This window comes from Trypanosoma brucei, chromosome 1 (assembly GCF_000002445.2).
Source record: "Trypanosoma brucei brucei TREU927 chromosome 1, complete sequence".
Taxonomy (NCBI): domain Eukaryota; phylum Euglenozoa; class Kinetoplastea; order Trypanosomatida; family Trypanosomatidae; genus Trypanosoma; species Trypanosoma brucei.
This window is the reverse complement of record NC_008409.1, coordinates 902796-916527: the sequence shown is the minus strand read 5'-3', so window position 1 is coordinate 916527 and position 13732 is coordinate 902796. Positions and strand designations below refer to the sequence as shown.

Here is a 13732-nt window from a genome sequence, read left to right as displayed (position 1 = left end):
ACTTCCGCCTCCTCGATTTGAAAAATTACTTACAGTTTACCTTCCCACTCACGCGCGCTGAACCCACACAACCGTTTCAACCTCTGGTTTTTTGAAAAAGTTCGAGGGGAGGATGATGTGGGTACCAGTCCCACTACATCATTTGTTTTCGTATTGTCATTGTTTGTGCATATATGCACATGTGTACATTTTATACCACGCGCATGAATACATGAAAATGGGCAGGGAGATGGAGAGAGAAAAGAAGTAAGAAAGTGAAAGAAGGAAAGGTAAAATACAGAATTGACACGCAGATGCACGAATAATGGGGTGAAAAAGAAGTACATGTTGAACACGGAAACACACAACCCACAGAGAGAGAGAGAGAGAGAGACGCACGCATACGTTTGTAGTAGGCACACACAAACACATAAGTACAATACGATAAACCAAAAAGAAAAAAATGGGACAGAAGGGAAGAAGGAAAAGAAGATCAAACCCAAGGAAAACCAATGTGATTTAGCGTAAACGCACACGCGTACTGGTCCCCCCCCAAAAAAAAAAAAGGAAAATGGGATCACGAAGACCGATGGAATAAGCGAGCGGAACGTTTGTCTGACACGTCCAAACAGCTCGAAGGGTTTAACACAAAATCGGAAAGGGGGAACACACACACACACACACATACGAAAAAAGAAAAACACTCGTACACAGATTTATGCCTATTTCCTTCCCCCACTGTTTCTTTTCCTTTTTTAAAAAAGTCAGACCAGTGACCAAAAAATAATAATAATGATAATAATAATAATACGACGATACGACGACAAAAAGTTCACTAACTGCGGTATTCAGACAAACTAAAATGTCACAAACAATCTTAGGGACGAAAATGAAAAGGAAAAACAAACAATCAAACAACGAACAAGCGGAGATACTGGAAGCTGGAAAAAGTTGAAGGGAACCAAATGAAATTTCCTTCACGCTCCACACGTAGAACTGTTGATAAATATTAATGTGAACGGCGACGAAACATAAAAGCCTTCGTTACTCCCTTACCTCCCCCCCCCATACCCACCAACGTTGATCCCATCACTTCTAACGCCAACCCGCACAATTCGTGCATGCACCAAATGGCATTATGACACGCAAAGAGAGCGCATAACACTACGGAGGGAAAATGGATCATGTGCATGAAAATAAAAATAAAACGAGACAAAAGGAGATGACAAAACTGGAAATAACAGCACGCCACGAATGTCGATACCGCTGTCAGCTTCATGTATTAAATTTCCGCCATCATACCCCAACTACCTCCACACATATGTACTGCCACACATTGGCATCAATTAGTTTTGCGAGTAATGCAATTTCAGCAGCAGCGAGTCGCTCACAATGTTACGGTCTCATCCGCCATTTGCAACACATCGGCGTCATGCGACACGCATATGATACCACCCACGAGTCCAGAAGACAGCAACTCACGCCACTGTGACATGACTGCTTTCTTCGTCTCACTGTCTAACCCTGCTGTGGGTTCATCCAACAAAAGTACACTGGAACAGTGGAATAGAGCACGAGCTAACATTAGTCTCTGCCCCTGACCACAACTCAGTCGCACGGCATCGGGCGTCGCCCAACCAACATTCACGCACAGTGGCGTCATGATACCATTTGGCAAGCGCTTAATGAAATGACCGCAACCCGCAGCCTCCGTGCAGACACGCACCCGCTCAAGGACCAACGTATCCGTAATTGAAACGCGGTTCCGAAGTGAGACATTCTGGGCTATGGTCGCGCCAGGAAATATAGTTGGGGCCTGTGGCACGTAGCTGAAAAAAGTAGACCGAAGCTGAGCTCGCGGTATAAGCTCAACTGGAGCCCACTGCTCTTTATTACCGCTATTACCCGTTCCCCCTCCGTTGGATTCCGACACATGATGCCGTCGCAACCGAAACTCAAGAAGGAGAGTGTTGGGGTTCTCCGGCGCGTAAAGCCCCAATAGAAGGCGCAGGAGTGTTGTTTTGCCGCAGCCACTAACTCCCGTGATGCACACAAGCCGCCCAAGACCTGTCGTCCTATTCCTCAACTCAAATTGAAACGAAGCGGGCTTCAGAAAGGCATCAACAGTTGGTGCTGTTGGATAACGAAACTGCAAACCGTTCGCGCGAACAGCCAGCACCTCCACGTCGTTTCCTTTAAGCCTCAACTCTCCATCTTCCTTGTTTTTCTTATACGTACCGCCATTCATATCACAAGTAAGTGCAGTAGTATCACTGATATTGCCCTTATTCGTATGCTCACAGATCCTCTCCGCGGTGTCTCCATCCTCCCAATTCTTGGAGTCGAGGATACGTTCAAGCACCCCAGCCTTGTATGCATTATATCCCACTACGTCCACAACACGCTGAACGTCCACCACACGCTCCAATACATCCTGCGAGGCCCGTATTGCCTCAAGAAGAAAGACTTGTATTTGACACGTGCCCGCAGCATTCGCAGCGACAATAGCGGGAAGAAGCCACCGTGCGACCGGTTTAAGAGCGTCAATCGCCCAAAGGTAGCGGGAGTTATAGGTTAATTGGAAAACACGACGCAGGCCACAGGAACGCCGTCGGTAGTGAGCGGTGTAGTTGTTCCACCATTCCATCAGTTTGGTGTCAGCGCCGTACGGGCGCAGCTCGGGGATGTGCTCGATAATGTCCATCCCACAGAACATCAGGTGGTCTGTTGTATCTTTCCGATTCTCCTCCTCCTCTGCATCCGACGGGCTGTCAACCGCCTCAAACCCAATCCCATTACAATATGAGAGGGCGCAGTAGGTCTTCTTGAGAAAACTCAGGCTAGCATTTAAAAGACTTGCTCCAGCAACCGCTCCCATAACGGTCACCGCACTCCGCATGTCTAACACCCTTAATGCCACACACAATGAAATGCCAGACTGTGCCAGCCGCGTAAAGAAGTCATGCACAAAAACATCAACCCCCTCAAGGTCATTAACGTAGTACACAATCTCCTCAACAGCGTAACGTTCCGTTTTGTCGAAGTAACTTAAGGGTGTCCGCGTGAGTGCATCGTATAGTCGGTGCTTCACAGTGTCCCTGCGCCATGCAGCAGAGGCGTGGGTGTAGTCCTGTGTTACCCGTGTGATTCCCAGACGCAACATGTGCAACATCCACTCGGAAACGAGAAGACGCGCTACGACGATGTGCATGGCAGTCCATGAGACGATGGCACCGTCCCCGGTGGTTCCCCCAGTATTGATGGAAGCAGCGGTGCCAAAGAGATTAGGAAGAAGTTGCTCCACGTCCACCCTGATTGTACAAATCGCACTCGCACTACGGGCAGCAAAAGCAGTGAGCAGTCCCACCATACCGTAAGTGCATAACTTATCGAGCCCCCCTGCAAACACATATCTGGTGAGACTCCAAAGGTTGCGCAGCTGTAACGCCCTTGCCTGCCCACGCAACCGGTCGTCTTCGGCGGACAAACACTCCCAGCAAGAGTCGAAGGGGACCCGCACCGGTGCGTGTAACGTAGAAATAAACTCTCGATAAAGAGCTCCTGTGTGCTTTCCAAGTTCGGTCAACTCGGCATTGCACCGTCCCACGTCTCCGGCGATCACTATAGACTCGTGAACGGTGCGCAGGAGCTGCAAACGCCACAATAATGCCATCAGAGCGGCACTGGGCCCGTACCTCGACCCGGCCAAGTGAGGCTCCAGCCGCCTGCGCAGAAGACCCACGACCTCACGCGCGTCCAAAGTGTACCTCACACGGTCCTCCCACAGCAGTCGAATCGGCTCAGGAAGTGTCTCGTACTCGGCGACGGCGTCTGCAGGGGGAGATCTGGCCCATGAGCCTGGTGACGTCCGCGGCGCCCCAAGAATTGCTTTGCATAACTCGTCACTGTACTGCTGCACTAAACACGCTTTCGCTTCCTCGTCGCGGTCCTCTAACTCATCGGTCACCACAAACTTCACCGGCCCATTATGATGGTTGACGGCACGTTCCACATTAAGGGCCCGTCGGTTTCGAAACCACACGGTTGCAGTATAAACGCCATCAACCAAAAAGCCTAAACCGACGGCACAAAGCAAAACGGTGTTGGGCGGCAGAAATTGATTACCACTTATGTGGAGGCTGCGGCTCACATCTTGCAGGGATTTCAGTAGAGCCTTGCTGCTGAAAAAAGTGGTGGAGATTACTTCACCTTGAGTTGTCGTCATTCGTCGTGGCTGTTTCGGTGTTTGTCGAACAGCGAATACTCCCCTCCACAATCACTCCGGCAAGGTACGGTACAAACAGAGCTATAAAAACCAAGTTAGGTAAATAATAAGGAGTATAAGAGAGTTCGCTTTGTTTTATTTGTCCTCTTTCTATAATCTGATGCGCATAAGACATAAAAAGTGAGGGTGAGAAGAAAGTACGTGGTGCAACGTAATATAACATTTGCGACAGATGTGAAAACCGAAAGTATACACCATTGCGACAAAAATGAGATGGACACCCCAGCTCCAAACTATTTTGGAGGTGAAGAACACCACACACACATACACATGGGTATACCCGGCTGTAAGAATGACCAATTCTTTTTTTTTCCGGCATGCGTGTTCTTGCTCGCTGAGACCTTTTCTTTTTTTTTTCTCAACCGCGATGATTTGACACTAAAATATATCCCTCACATGATGCCGTAGTCGTCCTCCTCCAGCAATGGTAACTCTTCATCACGTCCACGCTTTCGCCCCTTTGCTCCTTCGTCACGATTTCCACCAGCGCCCGTAGCACCACCGGCACCGCCGTTACGCCGGTCCCCATCACCGTTCTCCACTCTGCTGCCATTACCACTAGCTGTCCTGCCGATATTGAGTGCTCTCTCATTTGCCACTTTCGTCTCCCACACCAAGTTTGTATCACTCAGAGCAGTGTCGTCAGTGGCAGTGATTAATGTCGCAATGTGTTTACCACCCTTATTTGTGCCACCAAGAGAGTAATTCACCACGAGCCCTTCCGCGGGGCGACGCCTGCCGGCCTCCATCCATGACGCCCATAGGAAAGCATCACTGCTAAATTGTACCGTTGAGGAGCCGTTCACTTCAGGGCGAATGTGACCCCGGTGCTCATCCGCATCGTAAACGTAAATAACCCCGCGATAGCGCCGAAGAACAGAACAAACCGGTCGTTCGCTTCCTGTCCCACCTTTGTCCCGTTCCCTCCGCTTCTCCTTCTTCCCCCCCTCATTTTCCTTTACCGTCACACCTCCACTATCCCCTCCTTCCATTAGTCCATTTCCCCCTTGCTTCTGCACCGCATCCCCGGTCTCTGGGCCCCCTTCCTTCCCGGGAACCGATACCTTCTCTTCAGCACCACCTTTTTTTTCTTCGGGCACACTTTCCCCCGCTGAGGCTGATGGCGATCCTTCCGTTGGCACGCCTTGGTTCCGATTCCCCCTTCCGTCTCGCCCGCGCTCGGCTCCAGGATTAAAGACGAAACTAAACCAAGATTGCTCAATCGCTAATGCGTGATGATTTATTGGAAGACCACCGATGTTGTCAGCTCGCAACCGTCTGTTTGTCCGGTTAACAGAAGTGTTCCACCGCACCGTAAATGTCAAGGGTTCCCCCACCAACAAAACGGGTTGACCAACTTGTAGGAAGAGCGCAAGCAGTCGAGCTGCCTCGGGGGTAAGGAGTGCAGCAGCCCTCTGGATCATATCGTTCGCTTCTGCATTGGCAACAGTTCCACCATTATCCCCACTTCCCGCACTTCCATCATCGGGTTTTTCCTTAACCTCTTCAGTCTGCACTATTTCACTAACCCCAACTGTTGTCATCGCCTTAACTCCATTCCCCTTCTTATCCCCTCTTGAGGTCACCGTATCGGAATCTGGAGGTTGCTCTAGCGAGACTTCCCCACCCGCATTAGTCTCAGCCACAGGCAAAGCCGGTTGCTCTTCCCTGATAACTTCACCCGTGCAACTACTTTCAATATTCCTTTCTGCAATGGCAAACCCGTCAAGCACGGCCTCATTTCCACTTCCCTCGTTGTTGCAATTGTTGGTGCCACTCGTGTTAGAAACTGTCTCACTTCCATGCCGGCGCTGGCGACGATGGGACTGGCGGCTATCCACTCCGTCATCTCTTCCTCCTTCTCTATGCTGCGCGTTAGCGCTCACCGGCATGCCAAAAAACGCTTCCAGTACACGGCGAGTGAAAGTGAATTCAATGCTTTCCCGTGTGAAATACACATCTGGGTTTCCTATGTCCGGCGCAATGAAACCAAAATTTTTGTTCTGTCTGAACAACACACAACGCCCTGTATGACGTCTCCCGTCCCCAGGGCACATTAACGCAATCTGCTCTTCCGCCGTAAGCTGCCTGCGTGGCGCGTTTTGTGCAGAACCACTTGTCTGTTGATGTTGATGTTGATGTTGCATCGTATGGTGTCTTGTGCCGTGCGAGGAAGTAAACATCCCTCCTGCTGTACCTTTACTGGAAGCCCCAACGCCTGGCCCGCCATCTCCAGTGTTATTAACAATTCCATCCCCACCTTCATTACCATCAGCGTCAACCCCAACGGACTGCTGACGTTGCGGCTGTTCAACATCGTCAAACAACGAAGCGTACTTCATAGCCTCCTGCACCGCCTCGTCCTCAGCGTCGAGCTGCAGATCAATCGTACGGTGAACTTCCCCTCCCTGCTCTTGATCCCCATGCTGCTGCTCCTCTGTCCTTTTGGCTGCATGGCGCATTACCGCGCTGAAATCTAAAATGCCTTCTTCCGTCAAATTACCGTTAGGGCCCGGGTCGTCTGCCGCAGAGCCGTTGTCGCCCCCTTCCTCAGTGGTAAAAGTAATGCCGTCAGTATTTTGTTCTTCATTTTCAGCCTGAATACTCTCCATCAGGGCGTATTTCTCCCTCAGAGAGGCGGGCCCGGTGTTCAGAACTACATCTGCAGGAATAGTGGCAAATACCTCGTCAAAGAGGTTTCGCGTCGTTAATCGAGGGGTTTTTTGCATTTTTCTGAACCCTTTTCAACTAATATGACTCCGTAAAATAGACGGAGGAACGCGGAGGGGGGGAAAATAGGAGCCAGAGAAGTGGTGGCACCTGATGACTGTTCCCTGGCACGCTCCTTCTCACACCTTTTTAGCAGTTAGTGAAGTGGAAAGAAACAACAAGTAACAATAATAAAAATAATAATAGCACTGACGGTAACAGTAGCAAAGTCACGATAAGGGAACGGGGGCAAGGGGAGTGGGGGGTGGGCAGAGAAAGCGAATGGTACCCCCGTACATACCACGTGGAACCTCGGATGTTTCGATATATAGACCACCAGGAACAACCAGTAGCGGGCGAAAAAAAAAAACAGTGCAAAACAAGATGTGCATTCGCTTATTAAATCTGCTTTTGAATAAAAACATAGTAGCCCCTTCCTTTTTTTTTTTCCACATGGACACGTCTTTTATACTTTCCCCTCCCTCCCTCCCCCTTCCCCCTCTCCTTCTCCATTTTTCCCCTCGTACACCTACAAATCATGATCAGATATCCGCCGACTCAGCTTCAGTATGATAAGACCATGAGACCTCATTGTTGCACAAACCGGGCAAGTACACGTTCCTGAGCTCTCAACCGCAGTTCCAGCGCATCACGTTCCATCGCCTCCAACTTTAGTGCCGCTTCCAACCGCCGTATTCGCTTTAGCATCGCTTCCCTCTCTGCAAATAGATATGGTGTCATATGTCCATTCTTACCTCCACTTCCTTCGCTGAGAAGTGTAGTATCGGAAACTGCACCAGCTTTCTCACTGCTAGGACGTGCGGCACTGGTGGTAGTGGTGGTGTTATTTGAAGATACTCCCGTGGTATTCTTTTCATGCTCAGTCCCATGCAGTGGAATGCCCTGCAGTGTCTCCTCAAATTTCTCATCACCGCCCTCCATCAATATACCAACTCGCTGCTGCAGTACAGCATTTTCTGCCCTGAGATCTCGTACCATCTGCCACAACTCATTTAGTTGCCGAGGAGGCAATGACGATGACGACGATGACGATGATGACCGGGACATGGATTCCACCGCTGATGTTTGTGAATGAGTTGGGTAGACAAGAGCAGCTGGGCCTATGCCATATGGTGAAACCACCGACGAGCCGCGGGTGTTGTTGATTCCCGATCGGTTAATGCCGGAATTTTCATTACTGAGAGGGGCGGCGCGCTGAATTGCGGATGTTGGGGCGGCAGGTTCTGGTCCCCTCACCCTCTGTCGTAGAGCTTGCGCAACGGGAAAAGATCTATCCAAAGAACGAAATCGAGCAATGGCATTCAGTGATGCGCTGCTCCCATCGAGACGGGACTGCCCGGTTGATGTGCCCAATAATGGCCCTTGAGAGCATCCCTCCCTGCCGGTATCATCGGGTCCAAACCGAAGCGAATGTGACGGTCCAGTGATGGGCATGTGGATTTACAATTTGCCCGTTTGGTTGTTGGTTACTCTACGGTGCCAACACAACCACCACTCCTTTCCCGTTCTCCCTTCGGTGAGATATATGTATATGCGTACAATATATATAGATAGATGTATAGATAGAGATATGTTAACTGCACTTCTTCGTCACAAATTCTTCCGACCCCTATGATGTGTGTTGGTGCGGTTGTCCTCGGCACTAAGCCGCATCCTTTCAAAAAAGGGGGGAAATGTCCACACAATACAAAAGGGAAACAGAATCCAGATCAGGAAATAACTCAATAGGAGATGAAAAGATCGCAAAAAAAAAACGATAAAAGACACGAGGCTCAGTTAAAGCGTCTGTGGGGCAGCACATAACACAAGCAAACACATATACATGTGTAATACTTGTTTATATTCAGGGAAAGCAAATTGAAAAGGAGGAAAACCGTCACACACTGCACATGTTTTTTTTTTGGGGGGGGGGCCGAAATGCCATTCACTCCTCACCTATGTGGTCGACGTTCGATCAATGACCCCATGCTCACGGCGTCAAAGCTGCGGAGTGGCGGTGGTGACGACTCCTCTTCTGCTGGTGATGCAAAACTGTACTCCACTTTTGCATCCACATCCTCTTCACCATCATCACTCGCCTCCGAAGAGGATGGAGAGTAACTTAGGCACGGCAATGGGAAGTCATCCATGGATGGAAGCAGCATATCCTCAAATAATTTCACCTTCACGATGGTCGTCATGATGGCACTCATATCTGGAAGGAGCTTCAGTAAGGTGTGTAGGAAACCATCATTTGTGGCAACTTCCTGCGTAAACTCCAGCTGCAGATGCGGCGTGTGTGGGCTGCTCAGCCAAATCTTTGCTGATGGAGGGGGACCGACATTGAGCCGCACACGGTTCGACAGCTGAAGCACCTTCACATTAAAAATAATGTCTGGCACACGCATGCCGCGATACGTTATGCTGAACCGTAGGCTGAAGTGGAGGCCGCCGCGATACAGGAGATAAAAGTCAAATTCTATCTCACCATTGGGTGAAACAACTGGATCGCTTACCGAGTCAAGAAGCGGAATCTCTTCACCAAGCTCCAAGCGGTCCAGTATAATCTCCCCTTTCATGTGATTAGGAAGCCTCCTCGACACCCTTCGTAGCTTCCGTCTGATCTTTCGGGTGAGCAAATCTTGTAGACTACTCGTGTCCGTGTTAGCAAAGTAGAGACGTGCAACTACAAGACTGAGAGCATCGGCGCGTGTTAACCGTTTGATGAAATTGCGCCACTCCTCTGATTGAGAATTACCCTGGAGCAAATTGTACCAGCGCTCCAACTCCCTTCTCGTACACATCTTAAACAGCACCGCGGTCCACTTACTATAGTCTTCCCCGCTACCATCCACAGAAGATGAAGAGTCAAGCGCAGAACTGGACAAGTTATTACTCTGGCTGTTGTTCCTTTGGTCGCTATGCGTGTCCTTCGCGTTGATGAAATCCTCGTCATCGTCTTGAAGCGGTGAATGATGAACTGTCCCCCTGCTGGTTTGCTCCCTCTGCTTCCGACGAAGTCTTTGCTTCAGTTGCACGACTGGATCTACAAGAAACAAAGGAAGGCCTGGTTTATGACGAAGCAGAAGACATTGGCCCGACACTGGCGAACACCGTTCCGCTATATTCACATGTCGATGATATTTAGATATCTTTACCACAGAACTGATGACAGAATCTGTATTTATCTTCCCAATCAACTGATCTCCACACACAACGGTGTTGTTAAGGTCATCTGACATCTCCCGCGTAACTAATCGATACACGGACACGGTAGAACCAAAGAGCACAGCCCGCACAGGAATCGTCTTCCATACGACATCACCATCAAAACATGCCATTTCACAAATACCCTCCACTTTGGATGCCGGCACCGTCACACTCGTACGCGTATCCTCCAATGCTCGGATAGCAGCTTCCTCATTACGCTCCAACACGCGCTGAAGGAAGTTATCGAACCTAATGAAAGCGAACCACACGCTAAAGACAGTTGCCACTGCCCCGCAGGCAACACCACATAGCAGTAGAAGCAGCAGACTCAACATACACAAAACCTGACACGCCCGTCTTTCCTCCTGCAACGCAACAAAAGCTATTGGCTCAACGTTACAGCGTGTGTGAGCGTCCGCACGGGCACTCGAAGCGGATTGGTGGAGGCCTCCGCCTTCACCACCCCTTTCGTTTAAATGTCTCTCCTCTCCTTCTACACTTTGGCTCTGAGGGCTACGGCGCAGGGAATTACGTGGTGTTTCACGATGAGAAATGCGAGAGAAGAAGATGAGAAAAAAAAAGATGAAAAAGATTAAATAAATAACATGATATATATATACATATATATATATATATATATATAATATAAAAGACGAAAGGAAGCGAACTGTAAAAAGGAGAAAATTGAGGTCAACATAATGACAAGCAGAAATCAGGTACAACAAGCTCCAATAGATATGTTTGCTTGTTGTTGTTGTTTTCTGACGCAAGTGTAATCAACAACCAATCTGCACGTAGGAATATTCTTACATCTGTATATGCAAATATTTGTATGCATATACAGAGATAAGATAATGCTCTCGCAACAACTTATCTTCCTTAACTTTAGTCAAGCACGTCCGTTAGTATAGCGTATAACTACAGACACCTCTTTTTTTTTTTTGCGACGAAATGTCCTGAGGAGCCGCCCATCTCCCTCCCCCCATTTCCAGCGTGTCGCGTGCTCACAAGCTCCAACACCACGCGAAAAGGGTTTTTAAAAAAAAGAAAGAAGAAAAAGAAAAGCAATAAACAGAAGCAATCAAAAGAAGAAAGAAAAACATCTCAAATCCTCCCCCAAGTTGAATAGAACTCAAACAACGTACGAGCGATAAGTGTCGTTGATGAAGCAGGAAATTTTTGGCAGGATGCCAGAAGATCGCGTCAAAGAAACTGTTTAGTGGGTGGTCCAGGGACCTTCACTATATTTATATATATATATATATATATATATGCACACACACACACACACATGGACAAAAATGGGCAAACCCAAAACCTAATGATCACCCGCCTCCTGAAACCAGTGTATGTTCATATGCTCCTGAATGTACCTCATCGCCTCCCTTCTACAAAACGGAACATTCCACGTCTTCTTGCCATCATCTCGCGGTGTAACGGGAGGTGTGTCCTCAACATTAGGCAGTGGAAAGTCATCCATCAGTGGCAACATCATCTCATGCAAGAGGTACAATTTGAGAAGTTTCGTTACGATACCGCTCAAATTAGGCAGTGAGGTGAGGAGGCGATGAAGCAAGCCATGACCGCTTTCCATGCCTTGACTCACCTCCAATTGCACATCCGGTGGAGCGAGGCAGCCAACCCAAAACACTTTGCTGGGTGGCGGACCAACGCTCACTCGCAGCCGCGCCTCTGCCCGCACGAGTTTCACATAAAGTGTAACGTGGGGAATGCGAACACCACGATACGTCAAACACGATCGAAACAGAAGCGAGGCACCACCACGGTACAATATGTCGAGGTCGAACATCATTTCACCCTTCGCCAAAATAAGTGGATCCGTTACATTGCTAATGACAGGAACCTCAGAGTTTAGGGCAACGTCATCGAGAAGAATCCGACCTTCAAGCCCTCTCGGGAACTTTTTGACGGCCATGATGTCCAATGATTTTTGGATCTTCTCACGAATAAAGTTGGCGAGCGCCGTACTACGCAGACTTTGAAATATCACGCGTGACAGAAAGACATTGAAGGCATTAGGTGTTGGGATTGTCTGCAAGTACTCGTGCCAATGCACCGCTTCGTGCATTCCCACAAGGAGATTGTGCACCCGCTCTTGCTCCCGCGCGTAGCGAAACTTCAAAAATATATACATCTGTGATGTTCCTTTGGCATCGGGGTCGGGCTCTTCACTACCATTATCTTCATCCCATGGACTCCCCCCACCAACGTGGTCACTGCATGAATTCTCCCCATGTCCGCCGACAGATGCACGAAGACTAGCCGAGTTGCTGAGTTTTTCAACTGACTCATCCCTCTTAGTGACACCTACCAACCCACTGCTCCTCCTCCTCCCTAACATTACATCATGAAGGGTTTTACTACTTGCATCCCACCATTTACTGCCACGCACCGTCACACCCAATGATGGATCCTCCTCCTCTATACCACATTCACCATCTTCAGCCTCAAAGAAGAGACCGTCATCGCCCGAATGAGTTGTGAGCATCAACATGTGCCCATGCAACCCACCGGTGCGAAGGGAGCGCTTATCCGCCGAGCTCACATAAATCGCCCGGGATACCACTCGGTCCATCTGTATGCGGCCAATAAAACGTTCATTTGTAATTGCACGTTCATGGTTTCCAACGCTATGTGAAGAAAGCACTTCGTATAACATCATAAACGATTCCGACATCACCAGGTGGCAGTTCCTCACAACATAATCCTCCTCATCTTCATGGCACATGGCCAGTTGGCACATGACTGTTAACCGTTCCGGTGATAAAGTCGATCCCGCCGAGTGAGGACTCTGGCATCGTTGTGTCATCAGTGGATTTTTAATCTCATTATCATTCCTGCCATACAGCGACCTCCTGGCAGCTGATCCAATCCCATGATTCGGGACAAAAGAAAAAGAGGAACTATCAGATGGTATGAATAATGTGCTGCTGCGTAAAAGGGAAACATCACAGTTAGTAAGCTTCTGCACCATAAAGCATGCGGCGCCCTTGACGGTGGAACCAACAAATACCGGACACTCCATGCCAAAGAGGTAACATATAACTACACAAACAGCGCCAATAAGGCATCCAACAGGAAAATAAAAGAGAGTATCCATCACGTCTCACACAAACACACAAACACACACACACACAGAGAGAGACTTCCTCCTCTTTTGTCCCGTTCTCTCTCTCTTTTTCCTTTTATTATTGAAACTTTTCCTTTCCGGATTTTTTAATTATTTTTTTTTTAAAAGTTCCAACCCTCACAGTAGGCTAATCTGTCCTTCGTTTGCGTTGTCAGTGTACCACACCCTTCCCCCTATTCTTTTTTTTAGTTTAGTTTTCTGTTTAGTTGTTGTTGTTGGTGGTGGTGGTGGTGGTGGTGGTGTTTTTTATGTTTCTCTTCCTTCAGGAGAGCACACGTTCAAGTTTTTGACAAATGTGTTGTGTGGCGTCCCACCTGATGTTGATTCCGCTTCTGTCCTATGAAATGCTCACATAAGATGTTCTTCCTTGGGCACTGCATAAGTAGGATGGGAAAATA

The 13732-nt window shown here is 48.7% G+C and overlaps 8 protein-coding genes across 8 annotated transcripts, besides 13 other annotated features; all 8 read right to left on the bottom strand.

Annotated features, from left to right (window-relative positions):
* Positions 1 to 29: 29 nt before the first annotated feature.
* On the bottom strand, positions 30 to 665 carry TB927.1.4440 (hypothetical protein, conserved; the record flags this gene model as incomplete). Its single annotated transcript, XM_001219136.1, has 1 exon — positions 30 to 665. One exon carries the CDS (start codon positions 663 to 665, stop codon positions 30 to 32), a length of 636 nt encoding a protein of 211 aa, XP_001219137.1.
* Positions 201 to 269: a sequence feature (4 probable transmembrane helices predicted for Tb927.1.4440 by TMHMM2.0 at aa 30-52, 67-89, 96-118 and 133-155).
* Positions 312 to 380: a sequence feature (4 probable transmembrane helices predicted for Tb927.1.4440 by TMHMM2.0 at aa 30-52, 67-89, 96-118 and 133-155).
* Positions 399 to 467: a sequence feature (4 probable transmembrane helices predicted for Tb927.1.4440 by TMHMM2.0 at aa 30-52, 67-89, 96-118 and 133-155).
* Positions 510 to 578: a sequence feature (4 probable transmembrane helices predicted for Tb927.1.4440 by TMHMM2.0 at aa 30-52, 67-89, 96-118 and 133-155).
* Positions 524 to 665: a sequence feature (Signal anchor predicted for Tb927.1.4440 by SignalP 2.0 HMM (Signal peptide probabilty 0.007, signal anchor probability 0.824) with cleavage site probability 0.002 between residues 48 and 49).
* Positions 857 to 862: a repeat region (inverted telomeric repeat hexamer CCCTAA).
* Positions 989 to 1258, bottom strand: TB927.1.4430 (hypothetical protein, unlikely; the record flags this gene model as incomplete). Its single annotated transcript, XM_001219135.1, has 1 exon — positions 989 to 1258. The coding sequence occupies one exon, from the start codon at positions 1256 to 1258 to the stop codon at positions 989 to 991; it is 270 nt and encodes an 89-aa protein (XP_001219136.1).
* Positions 1118 to 1186: a sequence feature (1 probable transmembrane helix predicted for Tb927.1.4430 by TMHMM2.0 at aa 25-47).
* Positions 1138 to 1258: a sequence feature (Signal peptide predicted for Tb927.1.4430 by SignalP 2.0 HMM (Signal peptide probabilty 0.810, signal anchor probability 0.142) with cleavage site probability 0.151 between residues 41 and 42).
* Positions 1259 to 1366: 108 nt separating this feature from the next.
* TB927.1.4420 (ABC transporter, putative) lies at positions 1367 to 4204 on the bottom strand (the record flags this gene model as incomplete). The annotated part of the gene is made up of 1 exon (XM_001219134.1): positions 1367 to 4204. One exon carries the CDS (start codon positions 4202 to 4204, stop codon positions 1367 to 1369), a length of 2838 nt encoding a protein of 945 aa, XP_001219135.1.
* A 452-nt stretch (positions 4205 to 4656) lies between these two features.
* Positions 4657 to 6993, bottom strand: TB927.1.4410 (hypothetical protein, conserved; the record flags this gene model as incomplete). Its single annotated transcript, XM_001219133.1, has 1 exon — positions 4657 to 6993. The coding sequence occupies one exon, from the start codon at positions 6991 to 6993 to the stop codon at positions 4657 to 4659; it is 2337 nt and encodes a 778-aa protein (XP_001219134.1).
* TB927.1.4400 (hypothetical protein, conserved) lies at positions 7562 to 8428 on the bottom strand (the record flags this gene model as incomplete). Its single annotated transcript, XM_001219132.1, has 1 exon — positions 7562 to 8428. The coding sequence occupies one exon, from the start codon at positions 8426 to 8428 to the stop codon at positions 7562 to 7564; it is 867 nt and encodes a 288-aa protein (XP_001219133.1).
* A 223-nt stretch (positions 8429 to 8651) lies between these two features.
* Positions 8652 to 8795, bottom strand: TB927.1.4390 (hypothetical protein, unlikely; the record flags this gene model as incomplete). Its single annotated transcript, XM_001219131.1, has 1 exon — positions 8652 to 8795. The coding sequence occupies one exon, from the start codon at positions 8793 to 8795 to the stop codon at positions 8652 to 8654; it is 144 nt and encodes a 47-aa protein (XP_001219132.1).
* Positions 8706 to 8759: a sequence feature (1 probable transmembrane helix predicted for Tb927.1.4390 by TMHMM2.0 at aa 13-30).
* Positions 8926 to 10518, bottom strand: TB927.1.4380 (hypothetical protein, conserved; the record flags this gene model as incomplete). Its single annotated transcript, XM_001219130.1, has 1 exon — positions 8926 to 10518. One exon carries the CDS (start codon positions 10516 to 10518, stop codon positions 8926 to 8928), a length of 1593 nt encoding a protein of 530 aa, XP_001219131.1.
* Positions 10438 to 10506: a sequence feature (1 probable transmembrane helix predicted for Tb927.1.4380 by TMHMM2.0 at aa 5-27).
* Positions 10467 to 10518: a sequence feature (Signal peptide predicted for Tb927.1.4380 by SignalP 2.0 HMM (Signal peptide probabilty 0.995, signal anchor probability 0.005) with cleavage site probability 0.470 between residues 18 and 19).
* On the bottom strand, positions 11502 to 13304 carry TB927.1.4370 (hypothetical protein, conserved; the record flags this gene model as incomplete). Its single annotated transcript, XM_001219129.1, has 1 exon — positions 11502 to 13304. The coding sequence occupies one exon, from the start codon at positions 13302 to 13304 to the stop codon at positions 11502 to 11504; it is 1803 nt and encodes a 600-aa protein (XP_001219130.1).
* Positions 13224 to 13292: a sequence feature (1 probable transmembrane helix predicted for Tb927.1.4370 by TMHMM2.0 at aa 5-27).
* Positions 13232 to 13304: a sequence feature (Signal anchor predicted for Tb927.1.4370 by SignalP 2.0 HMM (Signal peptide probabilty 0.184, signal anchor probability 0.800) with cleavage site probability 0.115 between residues 25 and 26).